This window comes from Kogia breviceps, chromosome 5, assembly GCF_026419965.1.
Source record: "Kogia breviceps isolate mKogBre1 chromosome 5, mKogBre1 haplotype 1, whole genome shotgun sequence".
NCBI lineage: Eukaryota > Metazoa > Chordata > Mammalia > Artiodactyla > Physeteridae > Kogia > Kogia breviceps.
The window spans coordinates 63,279,161-63,305,989 of NC_081314.1; the positions used below are offsets into that span (position 1 = coordinate 63,279,161).

Here is a 26,829-nt window from a genome sequence, read left to right on the forward strand (position 1 = left end):
ATGATTTTTGAAAAAATGGTGATTTTTCTATCTTCATCATTCTTTCTATGCTTTCAATTGTCCAAATATACTTCTAATAAATTCCCTTTATGCTTAAATGAGCCAGAGTTGTTTTCTGTTTTCTGAGCTGTTTCTTAAAGCTAAGAACTCCTGATGGCTTTACTTGTATATTTAGTCAACTAGTTCCAAGAACCTATCAAACCAGTTTACTCAAATGGTCAATCTAGTCAGTCCAAGGAGAGACAGTGAGGAACACCTTTAGGAAATAAAAATGATACAGCTTTTCATGGCACTTCATTCCACTTTTAAAACAGACATACAGACCAGACTTTCTTCCACTGTCAGCCAAACAAATGACTACTAAAATTGAATATGTAAAATATCAAATAGGTTCCTTAAGAAACTATTTGATATTTTACATATTCAGTTTTAGTAGATTCCTTAAGAAACTAAAAATAGAACTACCATATGATCCAGCAATCCCACTCCTGGGCATATGTCTGGAGAAAAACATGGTTCAAAAGGATACATGCACCCCAATGTTCATTGCAGTGCTGTTTATGATAGCCAAGACATGGAAGCAACCTATGTGTCCATCGACAGATGAATGGATAAAGAAGATGTGGTACATATATACAATGGAATATTACTCAGCCATTAAAAAGAATGAAATAATGCCATTTGCAGCAACATGGATGGACCTGAAGATTATCATACAAAGTGAAGTAAGTCAGACAGAGAAAGAAAAATAACATATGATATCACTTATATGCGGAAACTAAAAAAAGTGATACAAAGAACTTATTTACAAAACAGAAATAGATGCACAGACTTAGAGAATGCACTTATGGTTACCAGTGGGGAAGGGTGGGGGGGGATAGACTGGGAGTTTGAGATTGACATGTACACACTGCTATATTTAAAATAGGTAAACAACAAGGACCTAATGTATAGCACAGGTAACGAATGCTGCTCAATATTCTGTAATAACCTAAATGGTAACAGAATCTGAAAAAGAATAGATACATGTATATGTATAACTGAATCACTTTGCTGTACACCTGAAACTAACACAACATTGTTCATCAACTATGCTCCAATATAAAATAAAAATTAAAAATAATAAAAGATGTAAAAAAAATCAAATAGTTACACTAACAGTGAAAAGCAGGAAAAAAATAATCAATTTTTGTGACTAAATGCCAAACACTTGGATATTTGAAAACATCTAATAGTTTATTATAATGCTTACTTTTCACTTAGATTTTTATTGTAATTCAAAATAAAGAGTAAAAAGTGTAATGGGAATAGCACACTAGGATAAGGCAGCTTTCATTACAGTGCTAGCTCTGCTAACTAAGTTATATGGGACCTTTTGAGCAAGTCTCTTATTTACCAGACCTCAGTTTCCTCATCAGTGAAATGAAATGGTTGAGCAAAACAATTTCAAGAGTCCTTCAAATTCAGGATTCTGTGACCTCAAAACTGAACTTTACTGCAGTTGTTGGAGACATAAGGAACTGTTAACCTAGAATATTCTAATCCATGTATGGATTCAAGATTATTCTGGTATAAAGACCTAACACCTGTGAGATAACTCTCAAGTTATTCAGAGAATAGAAACATCAGAACAATTTAGAGGACAATTTAGTCTAAAGATGCTACAGCAGTCTTATGCTGTCTGAGTAGATGTTTTTCCCAGGAGATAAACAATCTCACAGTGCTTGGCATTGGTCAGATCACATCCTGAGCAGTGTGTCTTGTTCCGAGGCCATACTTATGTGGAGCCATTAAGCATCAGAAATGTCATTATGAGAAACGATTAGTGAACTGGGCTGTTTATCTTGGAGAAGAAAAGATTTAATGGGATGAAGACATAATAGTTCTCTAAATATTTGAAGGCTTATTTTATTCAGATGGAACATAATATGTTTACTGAGCTTTCCCCAGATGGAAAAACTATAACCAATTGGGAGGAGGTTATGATATCAATATAAGAAAGAAATTTTATTCAAACATAGTTGTGATAGTTGCTCTTGCCAGCTCCTCTCTCAGGTACCTCATTGTGCCTCTGTGATGTCAGAAAACTAGCTAAGAATCTAACTTTTTGCTAAGGTCTCAGTGCAATAGATCAGGTCCTGTTCTCTATGTAGATGTTTTCAGATCAGTGCATCCTAAATGTTAATGTACGTATAAATCACTGGGTATCTTGGAAAATTCAGTTTCTGATTCAGTAGGTCTGGAGTGGGACCTGAGAGTCTGCATTTCCAATAAGCTCCCAGGTGTTTCATGTGCACATGATCACCTGTCCAATCAGATGTTATGTCCCTGCATGATCAGAGGATACCATTCAATATAAGCATGTATGTTACAGTAAATACCCATGTGAAAGGAAGTAAAAAGATGTTATGCACCTCTAGCAGCTTCATGTTATGATGTTGAAATGTTTTCCTCTTTCTCATCTCCTTGAAGAGGTTCCATATTTTCTGACCTTTCACTATTTTTGATCACTTTGCATCATGGTACTGGCATGGCTCTGTCTGATGCTCACCCATATACTTTCAGATACCCAGGAATATTCCCCCCAGGACATACTGGGTTTTGCTTATTATAGGTCATCACTTCAGTTGACTATAGCCACTTTTTGGTGGGACACACAGACATGCACACACAAACACACATGCCATCTCACGGTGCTTTTCACTGGATTTCGTCCACAGGCATAATGGTCTCGGGTCAGAGGCCTGCGTGTGCACAGGGGCACTGTGCTCTGTTCACGTTCAGCTCCCCCTTCACTCTTGGCCTCTTCCATCTCCAAGCAGGCAGCTCACCACAGTGAGAACTAGGTACTGTATCCAGCGTCTTCTTACTGTCGTTGTCTTGAGGAAACTTTTTACCTCACGCTGATATGATACCAGTTTTAACCCTCAAGGATGTACAGAATAATTATATCCCCTTCTTACATAATAATTCTTCATATATTTATATAAAGTCATCATGGTCTCCTCGAGTCTTTACTTTCCAAGCTAAACAGCCCCAGTTCCTTCTATCATTACTCATATGAAATGGTTCTGAATTCTTCTACCATACCAGTTGCTTTAAAAACTGAATAATTTCTGAGAGGCTGTGTGGGAGTGGGAATTTTGTGGATCCCTAGGTAGATTTCTAGCATCTGGCATCACAACAGCACCAATCAGCTCTTGGAATCTCCATGATTTATAGATGACCATATGGCATTCTGTTTGGAAGAAAAAGTTTTTGCTACACCACCTCCCACTTACAGAGTTTGTCTGGTTTCTCAGTGGTATCTATGCATGAAGAGGAGCTTTTGGGAGTTGTGTATGCACCTGCAATGCAAACTCTCCTACTTGGCTTAGGTTCACCCCATTTCAGAGCTGTTGGCAGAGTTCTGTGTGTTTCTTTTGAATGACATGGTGGATAAGCAGCCTCTTCCTACCTAAATGAACTCATTATTTTTCATCTGTGAAATTTTTAATGGTCATTATCTAAAAATAACAAAGATGATCAACCTAGTGAAATCTCACATGGAGAATAATAATGGTCTTTATCTAATGGAGTTTTAATAGGAGAAGTAGTAATATTGGTACTAATAAGGATCAGTCAAAAATGAGAATATGACACCTAAAGCACAAAGAACAAAATAAAAAATAAACAAGTGGGACTACATCAAAGTAAAAAAGCTTCTGCACAGCAAAAGAAACCACGAACAAAGTGAAAAGAAAACCTATGTAACTGGAAAAAATATTTGTAAGACATATATCTGATAAAGGGTTAATATTAAAAATATATAAAGAACTTACAGCAAAAAACCCAAATAACCCAATTAAAAATGGGCAAAGGACCTGAATAGACAATTCTCCAAGGAAGACAGAAGAAAGGCTACATGTACATGAAAAGATGCTCAACATTACTAGGCATTACGGAAAAGCAAATTAAAACCACAATGAGATATCACCTCCTGTCTGTTAGAATGGCCATGATCCAAAAAAACAAGAAGTAACAAATGCCGGTGTAGATGTGGAGAAAAGGGAATTGTTGTGCACTGTTGGTGGGATTGCAAATTGGTATGGTGACTAGGAAAACAATATGGAGGATCCTTAAAAATTTAAAAATAGAACTACTATATGATCCAGCAATTCCACTTTTGGGAATATACCCAAAGGAAACAAAAACACTAACTCAAAAAATATTTGCAAACCCACATTCCTAGCAGCATTACTTACAATTGGTAAGACATGAAAACAACTGAAGTGTCCACTGGTGGATGAATGGCTAAAGAAGTTGTGTTATATATATATGTATATATATACACAATGGATTATTACTCAGCCATAAAAAATGAGGACATCGTACTATTTGTGACAACATGGATGGACTTTCAAGGCATTATGCTAAATGAAATAAGTCAGTCAGAGATAGGAAAATACTGTATGATCTCACTTACATGTGGAATCTAAGAACAAATAAAGAAACTCAGAAGAAGAGATCAGACTTGTGATTACCTAAGGCAGAGGTGAAGGAGGGGGAATTGGAGGAAGGTGGTCAAAAGGCACAAACTTCCAGTCATAAGATAAATAAGTACTAGGGAGGTAATGCACAACCTGGTGACTACAGCTAATATTATTGGATGATATATAGGAAAGTTGTTAGAGTAAAACCTAAGAGCTCTCATCACAAGGAAGAAATGTTCTTCCTTTTCCCCTTCTTTCTTTTTATCGTATCTACGTAAGAAGATGGACGGTAGCCGAACTTGTTGTGTTACAATATATGTGAGTCAAACCATCATGTTGTATGCTTTAAACTTACACAGTGATGTATGCCAATTATGTCTCAATAAAACTGGGGAAAAAAACAGACAAAATAGACAAAACAATGATTTTTAAACACTGGGAAGAAAGGCCTCACAGGATCCCTGAGAGAAGGGAAACAAATAAGGTGAGCGCTGTGATTGCCCTACTTACAGACGGGAAAGAGTTTCCAGTACATAATGTAGGAAGGCGAGGACCCCAAAATGTCTGGTATCCTCCCTAAGCTGAGGAGACAGAGTGGAGGATTTGAGGAGGCCTGGGTGTTAGACTATACAGGGTGGAATGCTAGGGAGAAGTCTGCACAGAGTGAGAGCTCTGGAGACATGCAGAGGCTTCCCCCGCTAGTCTTCCCCTGAGTTCTGATCATGTATGTGAGGAAGTTACCCTCAGACCATCAGAAAGGAACAGCCAGAGCACTTCTTAGAGCTCAAACAGGGCTGTAAAGAGTTCACATGCCCAAAACCAAGTCAAGAAATCTCCTGAAGAGTGGGACATCAGATAAAGTACTCAGAAGAATATTATCTCAGAAGACAGGACAAGTCAGCCCTATCCCAAAAAATTTTGGTAGCTTCTAGTATCACGTAAAAACTCTTAAAAGCAAACCTTGAAATGATCAAACCGTTTCCAAGTATGTTAATTGTGTCCAAACACAAAACTTTAAAAAAAAAAGGAATTAAAAAATATCCAGCACCCAACAATGTAAGATTCACAATGTCTGGCATCCAATCAAAAAGTACCAGGCATACAAAGAAGCAGGAAAACACAGTCCATAATGAAGATAAAAATCAATCAATAGGGGCTTCCCTGGTGGCGCGGTGGTTGAGAGTCCGCCTGCCGATGCAGGGGACACGGGTTCGTGCCCCGGTCCAGGAAGATCCCACATGCCGCAGAGCGGCCGGGCCCGTGAGTGATGGCAGCTGAGCCTGTGCGTCCGGAGCCTGTGCTCCGCAACTGGAGAGGCCACAACAGTGAGAGGCCCGCGTATCGCAAAAAAAAAAAAAAAAAAAAAAAAAAAAATCAATCAATAGAAACAGTCCACAAAATGTCACAGATAACAGAATTGGTAAACAAGGACATTAAAACAGCTACTGGTGGGCTTCCCTGGTGGCGCAGTGGTTGAGAATCCGCCTGCCGATGCAGGGGTCACGGGTTCGTGCCCGGGTCCGGGAAGATCCCACATGCCGCGGAGCAACTAAGCCCGTGAGCCATGGCCGCTAGGCCTGCGCGTCCGGAGCCTGTGCTCTGCAACGGGAGAGGCCACAGCAGAGAGGCCCGCATACCGCAAAACAACAACAACAACAAAAAAAAAAAACAGCTACTGGTAAATGTACTTTCACGTGTTCACTGCCTACCTGCTAGGTCATAAATGTATTCTCCTATTTTAACCTACTTGGGATGGACTTCTGTGTACATGCAAAATAGAAGTCAAGATTCACCTTTTAAAAAATTATATAGATATCCAATTAACCAAGAATCATTGATTGACAAAGAACATTTTCCTCTTGCAATGCCGGTGTCACCTCTGTCACAAATAACATATTTATAAGAGAAAAAAAAAGACATTATATGACAATATTGGTAGTTTTCTATATTAGACTCTGGGCTCTGAACAATTAGCCATGGTCTTGATATTTAACCAATAGGGTATTAGCTATCTTCCTGTTTATATTCTGTAAGATATAATAATATATAAGATATACAAATCTTTCTTAACAGTCTGGGAAAAAGTCTTCCATTTGGTGTCCCTAGTAAAGGGGATGGCATAGGTGAGGAGGGGTGGGTAGTGGGTGAGGTGAAGATGAAGGAAGAGGTCATTGAAAGAAATGTAACCCCCAATTCACAGCATCTGGTCTCTGATCTGTGGGTTACAAGCTATAGTTCAAGGTGATTTTTTCCTTCTACAAAGTCTGAATCATAAAAAGGTTTCATATTTCAGAAACTTGGCAACCCCATTTTCCTTACTGGTGTATTTGAAATGACATCATGTTTAGATGTCGCCAAACACTCAGATTGGACTTAGGTCCCATAAGGAAACATTAGGCTGTAGTGTGCCCTCACTTTTAGTGAAGGAAATGCACACCAGTTATTCCATAAATGTATCAAGAAATTAATTCTAGAATATAAAATCTTTAAACGGCTCTAACTTATGCCTGTGTTGGCAACATGTGATCTCAGTGAAAAGTGTAAAAAAGCAGCCTGCCAGATGTTTTGACTACATGGCGCACCACATCTTAATGTTTCTTAGGTTGGCAGTGGTAATACTAGAGAGTCAAGATTTTAAAATTAACAAGTTCTGTTTTAACCTTTTCTTATTCTTTACTTTAAAAATGTTTTACAGTCAAAACATTTGTATGCTAGAATTTTTTCCTTCAAACACATGTTTTTAGGAAGAATGTTTATAAACCATAAACAAAATCTAGGAAGAACATATTGTGTTGCTTACAGTAAGTCTATAATGTAAACTGTTGGCTGGTATAGCTGGGGAATGAGATTTTCAGGTTAATCAAGTATTCAGCAATATTATACCATAAGTATTATAATTTTTAAGTGCTAGAAGCTCAATATTACTCTCATACCAAGCATGATTTGCTTGTAAATATATAGGAAGGCACTTCGGAATCTTGCTGGAGCTTGTGTCATAATTTTGCACATCAGCTTCACCATACATGAATTTCCTTCAATAGAGTTCTAGTTAATACTATTTCAGACAATAAATTCATGTCTGAAATAAATTCATTCAAGGAGTATTAATACTGATTATCATTCATAGGAGGACTTCGAGGAGGAAGGGCAGGTACTATTTGAGCTGGTGGGGGGAGAGGGGAGGGGAGGGCAGTAGCTATCCATGACCAAATCAACAAAATCAACCTCAGCCCTAGGCCGGCATTACCTCATTCTCCTTAAAACATAACCCTCCCCAGCAAAAAACTCCTAATTTTCAAAGATTTTCCTCTAAAAATGCAAATATGGTGTACGTGTGTATGTGTGTGGTTTATTGGTATTAATTATATTTTTGTTAGCAAAGGGTTGATAAAGAAATGACACAGGATAGAAAATGGTGGCATCAGGAGGGGAAAAATGGATCTTTTAGAAAAGTGGAAGTATCCATGACAAATATTATCTACTTTACAATTTTGCTTTAGGTATCAGTTATGACAAACTGCTGTTATAGATGTTGAAAAACATTCTATGCCCTTACTTTGGACTGGCTTCTTATGTTCGTTGTTTCTAGTGAACCAAATGAGTCTCCAGTGGCCAAATCTAATGTATTAACATAATTTATGTTAACCAAGCTGCTCCCTTTCATGAAAATTTTTTTTAAAAAGCTTAAATAAAGTAAATAAAAACACAAAACCCCTTTGGGGGAAGACAAATAAATGGCTACTTTTTGAACTGTTAAATAATTTTATAATTTTTGTCATTTAAATTTTCTTAAGTAATGTCTTGTGAAGCCAGAGGGTGTGGAATTTTTCCTCGGCAGGCTTGAATAAGTCAAAAAAAGTCTGTTTTCAATGCCTATAATAAAGATCAGTTACAATTACAAATAGATTTTTTTGTTTGATTGTCTTCTGAAATAACTTTCTTTTGTAACAAAAAATACTACTGGGGATCCTTTATTAAAAAAAAGAAAATCTAGTTCAAAATTGAAATATATTGCCTTGTATTTATACCATTTCAGAAAAAAGGTTTGGCTAAGGGAACATTCAGAGACATGTAATTATTTTGCTCTAATTGGCAGTGTTAACTCATATGGCCATATACAAGTAAGCATCGCAGTGCAGAGCACACAGTTGTGTTGGAGCGATTAAGATCACACGTCATCTGTGAGAAAGAGAAAGTTGGTTAGAACTGATGCTAAAGTGCGTTTAAACACCATTGGCCCCCTGGTCAAAAGGGAAACAGAAGTAAATCTAAAAGGCACTAAAGAAACAACCTTTGCTTAAGTTGCTGGGGTGATGAATTCCCCTTGGAAATAATTGCTGAGCCACTTGGAAAACAGCACAACTCTGGGGCCCTACTCCTAAGAAATATACCTGTGGCATTCACTTTGAAACCAAGAAATCTACACTACTATGCTGTTCTGTCTATCTATCTGTAATAGATGTCAACTTTTATCTTCTAATGAACTAGCAGAGTAAACCAAATGTGCGATTTAAAAATATTGTGGCTTCTAAAATGAATTCAGTTTCTATGGTAAACTGGATGAATTAGACACATCTATAAGAATTAATAGACTTTATTTACAAAATTGTTAAGTTGCAGAAACAAAGGCACTACAGGAGTTTTAAATCAGACTATTTTTTAAGACTTTATGTGAACACCTCCCCACTCAGACTGCCTACTTGCAAAGCATTTTATTTTAAAATCTCTTGGATACAGAAAAGAGTAGAATTAGAAGGCAGAACTAATGATTGCAAATATTTTCTGTTTCACTCCTGTTTTAAGGTATCAGCCAAGTAACACCAGTGTTTCAAATGAACTCCAAAGTTGGCAGAAATGTTAGTAAATCTGCTCATCCCTGGTCCACTTTACCAAATATGTATTCAGATTTTAAATCACAAACATTTTGGAGTGTTTGGGCTATGCTTCTTCTCCCTTGTGATTAGAGTCAGGTACGCAGAGGAAGACGATACTATCTCTGATAAGGAAAGATTACTTAATGTAAATGTACCAACACAATGGAGATTTTGTCTATAGGTTAAATACTATTCTCTGGGAAAGAGACTGGGGTTTTAAGATGTCAGCAAGTAACTATATTATAAATCAGATGGAAATAAGTGGTTTTTTTGGAGGTGGGGCGTTCCCACTCAGATGATCATATCATTTAATAGCTACTAAACTATTAAAGCCTTAGAAGTTAACATCAGTAGTCAATAGTAAAAAGCAAAAAAGTACTGTGCTCTGAAATTTTGGCAAGCATATTGATTACAGTATTTAGTAATGTTTTCAAGCTAAGCTTGGCAGCAAAGATTTGTGAGTTTTACTGCAAGCCATCATATTTGCTGTTATAGCAGTACACAAGCAAAAAACATTAAGGCAGGATCATATGCAGAGTCTTACATTTTGTCTATTCTCTCAAAGTGAAATGAAACCCTCAGACATTATTCTACACAATTCAAGTTTCAGTAACATCAATCCTTGAAGTATTCAGAAAATTTAGTTTAATTTGTTTCTGGGGTGCCTGAGTTTACCAGATTGTTGCTTCAATTCTTCATTCACAAAAACATATTTTCAAACAAAAAATAATGTGGAAAGTTTCAGTAAATTGCCCAAGTAGTCAATTATGAATTTTGTGTGAATGAGCAATTTTCTGAAGATGGACTCCATTTGTTAAAATATTCCTATTTTTACTCCTGTAGAGAAACTGTTTAGGGATAATAAATAGATAATACATAAAATTATAAGTATCATTCTTGGATGAAGATGAAACATAGAACTATGGTAATAATCCTTTGTTAATTTTTTTAGCTGTGATTGTTTGAATGGTTCTTTGTTACTAAACTTTCCAATTAGTGTAGCTTTAATTAGAAACATGCAGATCGTATTTTTGTTTATATTTAGAAATATACTTCAGGCACTAATTATTGTCCAACATCTGTGATATAATTCTATTAATAATTTTCAAAACAGGATGATGTCAGTAATACGGGAAATGCTTTTAGAATTCTGATAGTGCTGATTCAGAATTCTTACAAAACTTAGGAATATGATATAATACCATTTTATATAAAAATAAATTATAATACAAAAGAATTTCCCCAAAGACTTGGAAATTAAATATTGGGTAATACTAAGTCACAAATGCAGTAACATGTTAATTTATCTATTTTAAATTGCTCTAAAGACACAGAAGTAACATCCTCAGTATTCATACACATTACACACCAGGGTGAAAGCACCACATATGATAACTGTATTTGACCATCTTTGTAATGGAAAGGAAGCCCAAACATTAAGTCCATGACTAAAGCATGTAGGAACAGTAAAAAAAGAGCTGAGTTTATACTTTAGGAAGCTGAGTTCGTATTTCATTTTTTTCCCCTCAAAGCATACACCTGCCTTTATAAGGAAGAACCATGTGAATGAGAACTGGAATCAAGGTTAAAGTAATCTTGCCCAAGAGAGTAGAGAACATCAGAGAGAAGCACTGGCTCAGCTTAGATGAGTTTTAATAACCAGAGACAGCACCTCCCCTGAAAAACATTAGAGCCTCTTGGACATGTTTGAAATTCATCCTCCTAAGTCATCCTGTGACTATAGGGATAGGTGACAATGTCCCATCATCTGAAGGGGGAAAATACAGCACAAACCATTTAAAAAATTATCACTTTAAAAAATAATACGAAAGTGGCAAAGTGTTCCAACTGCCAAGAAACCTTTGCAGATGATAAAGGAAAAGCTATGTCTTTCCTATTATTGTTTGCCCTTCAGTTGACATACATGCCGAGTTGCATCAATAGGATTACAACGGAAACACGGTCATCTCCAGGTTTCCTCTTTTTGGATTCCTTGATCTTGTTTAAAGAAACAGGCTCAGGGAATGCACAGAAAACAAACTTCCCAATCAAAGTTCTGAGGTCTTTCCTCCCCTTCTCCCACAGAAACCCGTCTAGTTTTACCGATAGCACCGGACTGAAATGTTATGGTCACGTCGCACCACTTCACTTGTTGAACTGTATGAAGGCAGCACTTGACCACAGTAACTTGGTGAACCCCCCGGCTCCTATATTAGTCCCCAAGATCCCTATCCAGTTCGATGGAAATGTCTTACCTGCATGTGTCCCTGGTACATTCTGCTTCAGCTTCTTTAGGGCTCCCTGAGGCTGCCGGATGCTTTCCCCCCCGTGTTGACTCGCACACCAGCAGAGGGGAGAAGATGGGTTCTCAGAGGGTGCCCCTGAGCCAGGTCAAGGCTCCAGGTAGCCTGGCCGGCGGCGGCCCCTTGACAGCGCTGCGGGCTGCCGGGAACTGTTCTTCGCTCGGGGTTCTGAAAGCGGACACAGGAGAGCAAGCAGAGGAGGCGAGGAGCCCAGGCGGCCACGCTCTCCCGCAGGCTCAGGTCCTGCTCGCCGGGTCTCTAAAACTCACTCCTCCGCCGAACACTTTCTCGCTTCCTGCCTGGCTGCCTCATGTCTCTCTCACTCTTTTCCACAGCGAACCCCTTCCTCCTCCCAGCCCTGACGTGAGCGCCCACACCAGCCGCTGCCGCCGCTGCCGCAGCTGCCGAGAGGGACGCGCGCCGCCCTCCCGGCCGCGTCCCTGCCGAGAGGCCGCGGGGCCGGGCACGCGCGCGCGCGTCCCCGGTGAGCGCCGGGAGCGGCCGAGGCGGGCGCGCGCCCCCCTGCGCGCGTGATCGGGAATGCGCGCACGTGGCGGCTAAGTGACCGCGGGCGGTGGTGGTCTTACCAGGTGTTCAGGTGCGGCATCGGCTTCTAGGGAGATTGCAGCCGAGATGGCGGCTAGTTGCAAGAAAAGTAGGAGGAATATATATGTATTGCCTCTCCAGGAGCCATCAATACCGACTAAGCCCATCATCCTACAGAAGGAATAAGCTGAGCGCGGGGTTTTCCGAAGAGTTTACTTCTGTTCTGATTCAGCTCTCACAAGTTACCTCCCTGTCAATCGGTGAATTAAGCCTCTCCCCACTCACCCCACCCCTAATTCATGGCTAACTACCCTGAAATTGCAAACTCCAGCCCCTAAGGGCCTTCCACGATTTGTTTTTCTCCCTAGCACTTAACATCACCTAACATCCTGTATATTTTATATATTTATTGTCTGTCTCTATATATACAATGTTATTTCCATGAGATCAGGGATATTTGGGGAAGGAATGTATCTGTTTTTGCACGGGTGTGTCAGGGCATATTACAGTACCCCCTGGCACATGATAGGCACCCTATAAATATTTGTTGAATGAATGGGTGTTTACTATGTAATATATAGGTAGAGTGCATTTAAATATGTCTCAAGTCAAAGATAGTGGATAGTTTGATGTAATGTTTACATTATAAATGTATATACATACACACACCATGTGCTGGTGTATGTGTGTATACTGTGATTACCTACTTTGTTGGTAAAAAGATCTCCAATCACACAACATGTCTCCCAAATTATATACAACATGATATAATCCCCCAAATCTTGCATATAGCATGATATACTTTTCATGATGTTAAAAAATAAGACCAAACTCCCTAGGAATATAAACATATTTGTATATAATATATGAAAAGAAAAGCAGTAGAACAATTAATATAATCTTTAAAATGTTGGTGACACTGGGTAAGGGGAGGTATGGGAAAGAGATGAGGAGGTATTTTATATGAAGGTTAATTGTCAGTGTTTTAGCTATTAAGTTGGGTGGTGATTCACAGACATGTATTACCCTATAAAAATCATATGTAACTAAATAAAACAAAGCCATGCATGGACTAGTGAGGAGAGAGTGAAATGAACCCCCCAAAATGGTTAATCCAATTTAATGCACCTCAGGTCCTAAAACAATCAACCAACCAAACACAAAATGACTAAGACTTTTAGGCAGGAGACATGGATTCTTATTAGACTCCACCAATAGTTAACCTTGGACAATTTCCTTTACCCTCTTTAAACTTCAGCTTTTTAATGTCTAAACCCTGCATGATAAACTGATTGTTTTATCTTGAGAATTGAGATATGTTCATAAGCACTGTAAACTGTAAAGTACCATCCAGTTCTTGTTTTATTGTCCTTTATAGGACAGAGCACTAGAATAGGAGTCAGTAGGTAGAAGTGCAACTTCTGTCTCACTACCTCACTGGTCTCTTGGGCAAGTGTACTAATTCTCTATTTCCTCACTTTTGAGGTAAGGCAAGTATCTGCCCAGCTGACTGCACAGGGCTGACTGAATGTATGCAAAAGGAGTTGTCAATTTTCAACCACCATATACAAGTATGAAAACAGGCTTCTTCCGGTACATAAAATATGAGTGATGATTTCTTGAGACCTCAAGCTCTATAAATTTAAAAGGGGGAAATTATTTGTTATAAAATACTTGCATGTTGTCAATAGTATAGAAACCTTGGGGAAATTCTAGTATTTGATTTGAAAGTGCTAGAAATCTGTGAAGTAACACTGGGGCCAGAATTTTCCAATCCATTATATGCTTATTTTTATCCAATGGAAGATTCAAGGAGCCATCAACCATAAAAACATTTGAACCTGTATGGCAACTACTTAGAGTTGAAGGCAGAAGTCAATACATCCTCTTTTTAAAACCTAGGTAACGCATTTAGCTACTCCCTACATTCGCAAAATCTCAGGAACGCAAGTGCATCTGTGAAAGCATCCCTCTCTCTGTTCGTTCATTCATGCATGCATTCATTCATTCTTATTAAGAACTACGTGGGAATGCTGTGCCAGGTGCTGAAATACACTGAAGAATGAGACAGACATTCTCTCCATCTCCATGGCGTCCACAGTCCAGCTTCCTGACGGGAGTACACTTTACCATCCTAGAAAGAGAAATCTGTCTAGACTTTTCTTAAAACAACAACAACAGCAACTCTACAGAGATTTCATAATTTCCCCATTTCTCTTATCTAAGAGTTCACATCTAATCTCTTCTAGTCAAACATTTCCTCCTTAGTTATGAACTTTATCTCTGCGGCACAAATATTTCCTTCAAAGCCTATACATATGAACTGTGTGAGCAAAGGCACTTGGCTGGTTACCAATTCAAGTGTCAGTATCTTGAGATACTCTCGATTCACAGAACCATCTAGCAATTTACATATGTCATTTGCCTAGACCAAAAATTTTCATCCAGATCTAGCATTTTAGCTCAAGTAATATGGTGTCTTGGTGCAAAAAGAAACTTTTCATGTGCAAGTAGACATACTAGTATAAACTCGATAGGATAAAGCAGGCGTGAATTTTACGATACACCATAACAAAAAGCTGAATCATAATATATTTGTGGAAATCTTTTTTTGCAAATCAGATTGTCTTTAAGAGAACTTGAAAGGAGAAAATGTGCATAACTTTCTCTATTCTATGACTGCAGTAATGGTGAGAAATGCATCTCTTTGTGTAATCCCTGGTCCCCTCTGGGAATCATTAAGGTAAGCTGGCAGAAGGCAAACAAACAAAACCAGAGATGCAGCAGCTTGAAAAAGGTGTGGTTCTTTTGGAACAAAGGCAAGTGGCAACAGCTGTGTGTCTGCTTCTCTGATACCGGAAATATTTGAATAAAAATGGAAATCTCTGCCAAACATCAATATACTTTAACTTTTCACAGGATTTTCTAGTTTTCATATTAATAACTGGAATCATGGGAAAAGAACTTTGAAGATGAACTTGTAATAAGCATCAAACTCAAACAATTACATCTATGATATGAAGCAAGAAAAGAATGTCTCCGTAAACACTGGAAGGAACAGTTACTAATGAATCTTTTCTAACCAACCTGCACACAGGTATACATCTCATTGGCAGTAATGCTGCCATCAGCAACAGTTAAACTTATAAGTGGCTGGGCCATGACTGCCCATCTAAACCCAGCATAATTTATGTTATGAAGGCACACATTGTTTCTCAGGAAAATAAAGATAAGCCGTGTTTCAGTCCTTTTGCATGGTTGTTTTGCAACCTAAGATCGACATGATTTAATACCAGACCCAAGGTCCAGAATATATTTCTCATTTTAAATTCCAAGATGCTTGTTACTCAAAGTGTGGTCTGTTGACAAGCAGCATCAGATTCTCCTGGGAGCTTGCTTGTTAGAAATGCAGACTCTTGGGCCCCATCCCTGACCTACTGAATCATAACCTGCATTTTAACAAGATCCCCAAGTGCTTTCTATGCACCACCAAATTTGAGCAGTACTGTGGCCTAGAAGGTTTATTTATTCGTGTAAACATGGCAAAGCTAACGCTTGCCTTTGCAGTGATAGCATGTGAGCAACATCAGTGCCAAGAGAAAAGTACAACACACATAACACTCCATTTATAAGATAATCTCAATGTATTTTGAGTGGCCAAAGGACTTTGCACAAAATCATAACACACCCAGCTTTCTTATAGCTAATATTGCTTGCAGTTTTAATCACTATAACAAAATTAAAGAGGCGAGTGGTAGCAGAATATATTTTGTATTAATCAAATTAAGTTTTGTTTATTAGTAGGCGAATCCTCCTGCATATTAAATGGCTATTGAAAATTCAAGATTTATTAAATCTTTTAAAAAACTGAGTAATAATGATGATGTCGGGCTTCCCTAGTGGCGCAGTGGTTGAGAGTCTGCCTGCAGATGCAGGGGACACGGGTTCGTGCCCCGGTCCGGGAAGATCCCACATGCCGCAGAGCGGCTGGGCCCGTGAGCCATGGCCGCTGAGCCTGCGCATCCGGAGCCTGTGCTCCGCAACGCGAGAGGCCACAACAGTGAGAGGCCCGCGTACCGCAAAAAAAAAAAAAAAAAAATAATAATGATGATGTCAGTATGCTTGGGGACTTAAAAAAAATTAGGGATAATAGTCTTTTGGTGATTCAACCAATTCTTTTATAATCTGTACAGTTCAAACACTGCTGCTCAAAGATGGTATAGGAGAGAACAAAAGTCAAAATAACGGTAGACCCAAATTTAAATGACTAATTGGTTTTTATCGTTCAATCATAGGGAGGAACATTTTGTTGAAATTTGCCCGATTGCCCTTTTTGTCTCTGACACACTGAATGGGATTAGCTGGTGTTCAGGGCATTAGATCTGGAAAGAATTTCAAAAGCCCACACAGCAGACCCCAAGGTGGTGGGGGAATTATGGTTGAAGAAAAGTATCAATATATGGACTCTGATGACTAGAAGATGGCAGCAATGTTCTTCCAAATGAATAATCAAGGTGGTTGCTTCAGAGTTGGGCCTCCTATCAAACCAGTTTGAGAAATCACACTACAATAATTTATACTTTACACTTGTTTTGTTTTCTTTGACAACTTTGCAAACAAAAATGTCTCTTGCTTTTGACTCCTCCTCTTACCACCATCCTAGCACAGACTCCCTAAACCTCTTACCAATCTCAAAGCTAGTTTTATCACCTTTATCCATCTCCCAGTCCAAACTATCATCTACATTGCAGCCAGTTTAATTTCACAAAGGCCAGCACTGATCATATTACTGCCCCATTCAAATACCATATGGGTTTCCTATTGCCAACTGATATCCAAAAACTTTAGCTTTTCATTCATAGTCATGGAATATAGTTTACCACACAGAGCCATATCTTCTATGGAAGATATGCAGGAAGAACTGTCTTTTTGCTTTGAGGAACCGTTTTTTCCCCACTCTAGCCCATTTGTATGGTGGGAAACATTTTACTACTAGGCTTTCAGGGTGAAACATATGACCCAGGCTGAGCCCACCAGGACATTCAATCCCCACTGGTCACACATTTGACCAAGTCAACCAACCAGGGCAAATGGACTCAGCTCCAGGATTATGTGGGAACAGACTGATTCTTCATTAGACTGGGTGTTCTAATGATGTAAGCTTGAAGCTGTCAGCATCTAGCAGCTGACATTAAATAAGCCACACTTAAAGCTAGCTTATCCATGTACATTTAGTTATTTCAACTAGCACATTCTCTTTTCCAGTTAAGCTGGATTTTCTGTCACTTGCCACCAAAAGAATACTTATTAATACAATGGTCTTCCACAAACTGGCCCCTGTCTTTTTTCAATTCTGTGCATTCCCTAACTTTTGTAGTAACTTTACTTTTATATTATTCCCCAAATAATATCCAAGTTATCCAATAATATCCAAATAAGTCCAAGTTACACTTCTACGCTTTCCGCTTTTTGGAATGTATTCTCTCTCCCTACTCCTTTGCAATGAAAGCTCATTCATTTTCCAAGTTTGGTCTCAAATTCTATTACCTTCACGAAGCCCTTATTGATCCTGCAGTTTAATACATCCCCTTGCTGGGAACTCCTTTATCATAAAGTTTTTCCTTTGTTTAATTATTTCTATGCTTTTTTTTTCTTAACTCCCTATTAAATGTAGGCAGATGGAGACAAGAACTTTGTTTTATTCTTTGTTTTGCTTCAATAACTTACACCATCTTGAATGGAAAATTCTCAGTAGTAAGTCAAGAACATAAATTATTTGGGGTGTATTTGAAATAGTATATAATTTTTGAAAATAAAATAATTTACTCTGAAGTCACATTTCAGATATAGTTCTTTTACATAAAATATTACCGAAACTGTTGATTTTATGTAGAATCACAGAATGCTAAGTCTGGAAAAAAGCTTATGGCTTTTAAAAATGGTCACGAAGAACCTAGGGGCAAGACCGAATAAAGACGCAGACCTACTAGAGAATGGACTTGAGGATACGGAGAGGAGGAAGGGTAAGCTGGGACAAAGTGAGAGAGTGGCATGGACATATACACATACACTACCAAATGTAAAATAGATACCTAGTGCGAAGCAGCTGCATAGCAAAGGGAGATCAGCTGGGTGCTTTGTGACCACCTAGAGGGGTGGGAGGGAGGGAGACGCAAGAGGGGAGAGATATGGGGACATATGTATATGTATAACTGATTCACTTTGTTATAAAGCAGAAACTAACACACCATTGTAAAGCAATTATACTTCAATAAAGATGTTAAAAAATTAAAAAGAAAATAAATTAAGCAAAAAAAAGCTTATGGCTTTTGCGGACTGACTACATCCTTTTTTCAAATGAAGAATGTGAGGACCAACTAAATCAAATGATTATTCTTGACATGCTTTGACAGATGTGAAACAAATAATTATATTTATGACTGAATAAAGAAATTTGGGAGAATAATTAACTCAAAGTACACGAATGATTATAAAATTCAGTTTGTGCCACAATAATGCTGATATCTGAAAATTTTTTTGATGAATTAATACCCTAAGGTAAGAAATACAATGGATGAATTGTTAGACTTGGAGAAGTTGCAAATCCTCATAAAGATTTGCAAAGGCATTTTAGGAATGTGAGAGAATCAAGGGTTTACCTCATATCAATGAAAATGATCTTGGTTTTGCTACTCACAAAGAGAGAGGATTTGATTTTTTTAAAGAGTTCTTGTTAGAGGGAGAGATAAGCAATATTATGTCAGCTAGACAGGTGATATAATTTACAAAGAATGAAGAATTATTTCTCAAGGTAAATCCATGTTTTCTAATCCTGGTTCAGATAATTCTCTTTTCTTAATTTATCCTATTCCCATTTATCTACTGTTAAAACAGACAGTTATATGGGGGAAAATGAACATTAAGTCTTTTTTGAAAGAGGAAATAAGATTTTGATGTGATATATAATGCCTGTGGGTAAATGCTTGTAAAATTATAACTTTTTAGAAGTAAAATAATCTTGGTATTTATGAAAGCTTAGGAGATTTTGTAGATCAACGGTAGAGACTAATTTTTTTAAATTCCACAAAGAATAAATCACTAGAATCACTAGAATCTTGTATATTATTGTAATAAACATCCATAGTGCCTGAGTTTATACTCTATTTCCTTTCTGGACTAACTTATAAGAGTTTCCGAAATTTTTCACCCTCCCCTTTCTCTTTATTCTAATCAATTCTCTATAATGCAATGAGAGTCAACATTCAAAAATAAATGTAAATTAATCAAAAAAGCCTTCAATTGTCTCCAATAACAAGAGGATAAAATCCACATTATTTTCAAGACAAGCAAAGCTCTTTGCTATTTTTTCCTTCCAAGCTTCTTTTCTCACAAGTCCCCCAATATAATCCAGGATTATCCGGCTCTTTGCCGTCCCTGGAATATGCTGCGCTGGATCGCACCTCTGTGTCTTCACGCATGCTGTTCCCTCCATTTGCAGCTCTCTCCTTTTCTTCTTCTCCTTCACATGCTGGGGAATCCATAGGTTTGTTTCAGGCCATTGCTCAAATGTCAGCTCCACTGAGAAGTTTTCCTTTACTCCTGTATGCCTTGTTTGTGACTTCATATTCATTTTATACGCATGCCATCGGTGTTATCTCACAAGAGTGCACTTATTGATTTACATATCTGCCTTCTCACTAGGCTGTGAGGTCCTTGCAACAGAAGTTGTGCTTACACATCACTGTGTCCTCAGGACTGAGCACAATGCCTGGCACACTGTGAGTGCTTACTCAACATTTGGTGAATGAATAAACTTCCATCTTTCCATTAATAATATGTTTTGAATTTTCTGAAGTGATGCATCAGTTTTTAGTGAGTAAATGTGCAAAAAAGCCATGTCAATGCTAATGAAGAAAAAGAAATTATGTTTTTTTCTATTTATCAAAATAAGGAATTGGGCATTTGAAACAAATGGAGTCTTTTAAGCCCTCTAATGAAGAGTTATTTTCAGGCACATGCAGTATTAACTAAATTAAGATCCACAGAAGGATAGAGCTGAAAGGGATGCTGGATATCACCTATATCATGCACTTGATTTTACAGATGAAGAACATGAGGCCTAGATAAGTTAAGGGACTAACTCAATCAAGGCTTCTGTCCTGGCCAGCCTCTATAACCAGCTCAAAAGTGCTGGAATCCCAGGGCTTGAGTGCTTCAAGAAAAGGAGTGTAGGAACTACCTGACCAGCCAACTGGACCTTCCTGAAGACTAGGACAGGGCAGAGGAGGCCCAGACCAGTGTTGAAGTGTGATTCTTCACCCAATGTGAAGAAGAAAAGCTTTTGAGATGAGGTGGGGTGGGTAGGAAATGTGATAGATTCTCTGCTAGAATGAGTTGATAAGGCTCATTTATATCAGCAAGTACTTCTAATGGTATTGATCCAATTTGGTAAATGGGAATATAGCTTGAGCTTTGGAACCTCTCAGGCTTTGAGAAGAAAAAATATTCACAGCATAAAAAGCAGACAATGGGCAATTACACTTAATATGCAAATACTCTTATGAATACAGTTTTTAAAATAATCCAATAGGAAAAAGACAAGGTTGCCCACTCTCACCACTCTTATTCAACATAGTTTTGGAAGTTCTAGCCACAGCAATCACAGAAGAAAAAGAAATAAAAGGAATCCAAATCGGAAAAGAAGAAGTAAAGCTGTCACTGTTTGCAGATGACATGATACTATACATAGAGAATCCTAAAGATGCTACCAGAAAACTACTAGAGCTAATCAATGAATTTGGTAAAGTAGCAGGATTCAAAATTAATGCACAGAAATCTCTTGCATTCCTATACACTAATGATGAAAAATCTGAGAGTGAAATTAAGAAAACACTCCCATTTACGACTGCAACAAAAAGAATAAAATATCTAGGAATAAACCTAACTAAGGAGACAAAAGACCTGTATGCAGAAAATTATAAGACACTGATGAAAGAAGTTAAAGATGATACAAATAGATGGAGAGATATACCATGTTCTTGGATTGGAAGAATCAACATTGTGAAAATGACTCTACTACCCAAAGCAATCTACAGATTCATTTCAATCCCTATCAAACTACCACTGGCATTTTTCACAGAACTAGAACAAAAAATTTCATAATTTGTATGGAAACACAAAATAACCCAAAGAGCCAAAGCAATCTTGAGAATGAAAAATGGAGCTGGAGGAATCAGGCTCCCTGACTTTAGACTATACTACAAAGCTACAGTAATCAAGACAGTATGGTACTGGCACAAAAACAGAAATATAGATCAATGGAACAGGATAGAAAGCCCAGAGATAAACCCACACACATATGGTCACCTTATCTTTGATAAAGGAGGCAAGAATATACAGTGGAGAAAAGACAGCCTCTTCAATAAGTGGTGCTACAAAAACTGGACAGGTACATGTAGAAGTATGAAATTAGAACACTCCGTAACACCATACACAAAAATAAACTCAAGATGGGTTAAAGACCAACATGTAAGGCCAGACACTATCAAACTCTCAGAGGAAAACATAGGCGGAACACTCTATGACATAAATCACAGCAAGATCCTTTTTGACCCATCTCCTAGAGAAATGGAAATAAAAACAAAAATAAACAAATGGGACCTAATGAAATTTAAAAGCTTTTGCACAGCAAAGGATACCATAAACAAGACCAAAAGACAACCCTCAGAATGGGAGAAAATAGTTGCAAATGAAGCAACTGACAAAGGATTAATATCCAAAATTTATAAGCAACTCATGCAGCTCAATAACAAAAAAACCCCAACCTAATCCAAAAATGGGCAAAAGAACTAAATAGACATTTCTACAAAGAAGATATACAGATTGCCAACAAACACATGAAAGAATGCTCAACATCATTAATCATTAGAGAAATGCAAATCAAAACTACAATGAGATATCATCTCACACTGGTCAGAATGGCCATCATCAAAAACTCTAGAAACAATAAATGCTGGAGAGAGTGTGGAGAAAAGGGAACATTATTGCACTGCTGGTGGGAATGTAAATTGATACAGCCACTATGGGGAACAGTATGGAGGTTCCTTAAAAAACTACAAATAGAACTACCATAAGACCCAGCAATCCCACTACTGGGCATATACCCCGAGAAAACCATAATTCAAAAAGAGTCATGTACCAAAATGTTCATTGCAGCTCTATTTACAATAGCCAGGACATGGAAGCAACCTAAGTGTCCATCAACAGATAAATGGATAAAGAAGATGTGGCACATATATACAATGGAATATTACTCAGACATAAAAAGAAATGAAACTGATTTATTTGTAGTGAGGTGGATGGATCTGGAGTCTGTCATACAGAGTGAAGTAAGTCAGAAGGAGAAAAACAAATACTGTATGCTAACACATATATATGGAATCTAAGAAAAAACAAAAAAATGTCATGAAGAGACTAGGGGTAGGACGGGAATAAAACACAGACCTACTAGAGAATGGACTTGAGGATATGGGGAGGGGGAAGGGTAAGCGGTGACGATGTGAGAGAGTGGCAGGGACATATACACACTACCAAATGTAAATTAGATAGCTAGTGGGAAGCTGCCGCATAGCACAGGGAGTTTACCTCTGTGCTTTGTGACCACCTAGAGGGGTGGGATAGGGAGGGTGGGAGGGAGGGTGATGCAAGAGGGAAGAGATATGGGAACATATGTATATGTATAACTGATTCACTTTGTTGTAAAGGAGAAACTAACACACTATTGTAAAACAGTTATACTCAAATAAAGATGTTAAAAAAAAAGCAGACAATGGGCAATTATACTTAATATGCAAATACTCTTATGAATACAGTTATTAAAAATAATCCAATAGGAACATGGGCAAAACATGAATAAAAATTATAAAATAAGAAGTATAAATGATCAATAAATATAAAAGATAAACAAATAAAAAGTTAGCAAAAGTAGCAATGAAAGAAGTGGTTACTTGAATGTAAGAGCATCATTGCACTTATCAGGTTCGTAGTTTTTTTTTAAAGAAAATGCCCAGTATTGAGAGAGGTTTTAAGAGGTTTTTTACTTTCTTACAGTATTAGTACAACTTTTCTGGAGGATGGTTTGGTAATATGGATCAAGATCTTCAAAAATGTTTATACCTGGTGACTTAGTAGTTCCACTTTCAATAACTTAGAAATAATCACAAATTTACACTAAGATTTATATATGAAGCATTGCTTGTAATAATGGAAAATGGAAACAACTTAAATGGCCAACAATAAATGATAATTTATTAATTTGGATATGATGGAACACTATTCTTTAAAAATAGTGATTTGGATACTAAAGCATGGAAAATGTATGAGTAAATATTAATGAAAAAGTGGTTTCTGTCATAATGTTAATAATAGCAGAATGCATATATATATCCATTAAATATTTATATATATATGGTGTGTGTATATACATACTATATATTTATATATATAAAATTCCTTGCTATCTGACTCTTACTGTATGAACATTCATTGTAATCACTTGTAAAAGAAATTACCCCAAATTAACTAACCAATTCAGTATCTAAATTCATTATCTAAATTATAAACAAAACTATAAGGGATTTGCAAATACTGTTTAGGGAAGACTCTTCAGTTGCCCCTGAGTCCTGGCAAGAGGGTGTACAGATCGCTGCAGGCTCATCGCACCTGTTTCCTACAGGCGGGTAAATAAGCCGTGCATTATCACTACCATTTTCCCCACCTCCCTGCTGGTATAGACATTCAGCACTACCAGAGATCACTTCTGTAAGGCACCTAAGGGGTCTACCAGCCCAGGTCCAACTCAGATCTTATTTTTATTATCTAACTCATTATTTTATCATTTGTGTTACAGTACATATTTCCTGTAGTATAGAGGGAAAATGTAATTTGTGTTTGCTAATGTACAGTCTCCATGTGTACTGCATGTAAACATACTTACCAATGAGTTCATTGAGAGTTTAATTAGGTGATTTATATGCTTTATATTATGCAGAAATTCTTGGTGGATTGTTACATTCATGTTTAAGAGTATTTTAATGACATTTGAGGAAATTACTTGGAAGGTTTTGATGGGCTGAGAACTTCTTTTTTTATTTTTTTATTTAGAGTACTGGAATATGGCTCCTGTTAATTGAATATCTAACATTTTTTGAGAAGCATATTATATTCAGCTAATGAAGATAAGGAGAGATTCTTGTGGTATTTTTGATTTTTGTACTGAATTAAACGCCCCTGAAATGTTAGCAGTGTCTTCTCTGTGACTCTGTGAATTTATGTTTTTTTACATTATATTTCCATGTTTTCTGAGTTTTGTAAAAATAAGGTTTTGCCATGAAGTTTTTCCAGTAAAGCAAAGTAAGGGAGAGTGATAAAGGAGGCTTTCAGGACTTTACTTCTGTGACTTCAGTGAGGGGGGGAAGAAGTTGAACCATATTTGTATAAGGGATGTGGGAAGAATGTGTTTCTGCATAAATTTATCATGATTAAAAAGCTAAGTTTATGACATGGGTTCTGAGAAAAGTGTTTATTAATAACTATTTAGCAGGATCCTCTTTTTTCTCTTTTGCACCTTAAGAATTCATGTCACTTTGGGTCTCTTGAGTGGTATTGTGAGCCAGCAACTAGAATCATGAATTCTAGTACCTAACATTAGTACAGTTTGTATTTATATTATTTGTAAAGAAGGAACATGAATATTTACAAGTATTCTTAAAACTGTGTGGTAGAGACAACCAAACAGTTCTGTACCTCAGCTGTCCCCAAGTTCTCCAGCCTTCAGGATTCTCTTTTAGTAAGAGTAGTGGAGGTTCTTTGCAGCACTTGATTTGCAGGAAGTCCTGTTTGTCCTTACTTCCCCATTCTGAGACTTTCCAGGGTGTACTTATAGGTCCCCCATTACCTGGATGACTTCTTTGGGTTTCTTGCTTTCTCATAACTATTCTTCAGGCTTCTGTAGCAAGTCACATAGCCCTTTGTCCCATGTGTGAACATAGGTACCATCTGAAATCCCCCAAACTTGTAAGACCAGCCTGTGGTTTTTAAAAAAATTTTATAGAAGGTGTGAGGTTAACAGAAGGGGCTTATAATGTAGAAGATGGAAAACACAACTGGGGGGGTAGATACTGCTATTTCCAGCTGGCCAGGTTCCCATTTCCCTTGGCTAATGCCATATTAGAGGGGCCCAATCCTCTTCCTCATTTAGGATTGATTTTGAACACGAACTCTCTGTTCTCTAGTCCAGGGCCCCTAAACCTGGATACATTTTTGGGTTCCAGAAATGACACTCAATGAAGAGGTCCTTTTATTTATCATGCAGAGTAATGTCACTCCTCAGTGTTCGTTTAAGATCAGGGTCTTGCTCTTTTATTTCCAAAGGCCCATTATTTCTCAAACAAGAGAGCTCTGAGTGCAAAAGGTGAAACCAAGCCCCCATGATGAGTAACAGAAAGAAGTAAATAAACTTTGAAATTGAAGGATGTTTCAAAAGGTTTCAAAGCTCTTAGAATCAATTCCTTGGACTTAGCTCAGCTGAAAGAACTTGATCTCTCTTTCCATTATCCCCCATTCTCTCAAAAGTCTTTGCAAACAGAAAAGTTTTCCAAGTATTTGAGTTAGTACATCAAGGCAGCCCTAATATTTGTTGGTTGGGAGTATGTGTGTAGGGTGTTTTCCAAAGCAAACTTCAGCCATCATGCTTTCTTTTTTCCCCTGTTACCTTTCCAATGAGCCGTGGTTGGGAAATTAAAATTAATAACACTGAAGTCATTATTATCAATTTAAGATATTCAAAATATCATTGAATCCCAGCTCAGATACATACCAGACATAAGTAGCTTTTGTAAATCACTGAATATCCCTGTGCCTTAATTTCCTCACCCGTAAGATGGGGATAGCAATACCTACCACTAAGATACTTTGCAAAGGTTATTGATAAATTCTGTAGAGCAGTAAGCATGGTGTCTTGTACATCATAGAGATGAATAAATTTTAACTATTGTGATTATAATTATAATCATAAAGATCATGTCTTCAACTCCTTGCTTCTTCTTTCCCTCTGTCACAGTCACCTGGCAAAAGCCTAATTCTGATTAAATCCAATCTTTGACTATTTTGATACCTGCTACACATTGCTGGCCTCACCTTAAATTCAGGACCACAAATCGCAAGTAGGTCTTTTGTGCTGTCCCGCAATCCTTTATTTCCTTAGTCAGTATAGTGTCTCATGCTTCTGATCCCCAATGCCTCTTTACCGTAACTCACCCTCAGTTGACTACTTCAATTTTTTATTTCACTGGGTAAGTAGGAAAAACCAAGAAGATAATTTCCACACTCTCCTACCACCTCATCTACTAATCTACTTGCATCTGTGCCTGAATGCTTTACTTTCCTTTTGTTTCAAAAGACAAAATTTCTGCTCCTGAGGCCAACTCTTTCCCTTGTGAACTGGATCCCATTCTCTCTTGTCTCCTCAAATACTTCATGCCTGCTATTTTCCCATCTCTCTCATACATTATAAACTGTCCCCACTTTACTGCTCATTTCCATTAGCCTAAAAACATGGATATCGCCCACCTTAAA

General features: G+C 37.6%; 1 protein-coding gene across 11 annotated transcripts in view; it reads right to left on the reverse strand.

Moving 5' to 3' along the window:
- The window catches only part of PEX5L (peroxisomal biogenesis factor 5 like), a 538,178-nt gene that overhangs the window by 248,691 nt on the left and 262,658 nt on the right, over positions 1–26,829 (reverse strand). For 5 of the 11 annotated variants that reach the window (XM_067034078.1, XM_067034081.1, XM_067034065.1 and 2 more), the window contains exon 1: positions 11,602–12,082. The exons of 2 other annotated variants lie outside the window; for them this stretch is intronic. Coding sequence is in view for 5 of the 9 variants with exons in the window: in XM_067034065.1 (XP_066890166.1) it covers positions 11,602–11,622 (21 nt within the window). In the remaining 4 variants the exon portion in view is untranslated. Of the gene's footprint in view, positions 1–11,601; positions 12,117–26,829 lie in introns of those variants that run through there. 4 more of the 11 variants (XM_067034077.1, XM_067034068.1, XM_067034076.1 and 1 more) reach the window with 3 other exon arrangements.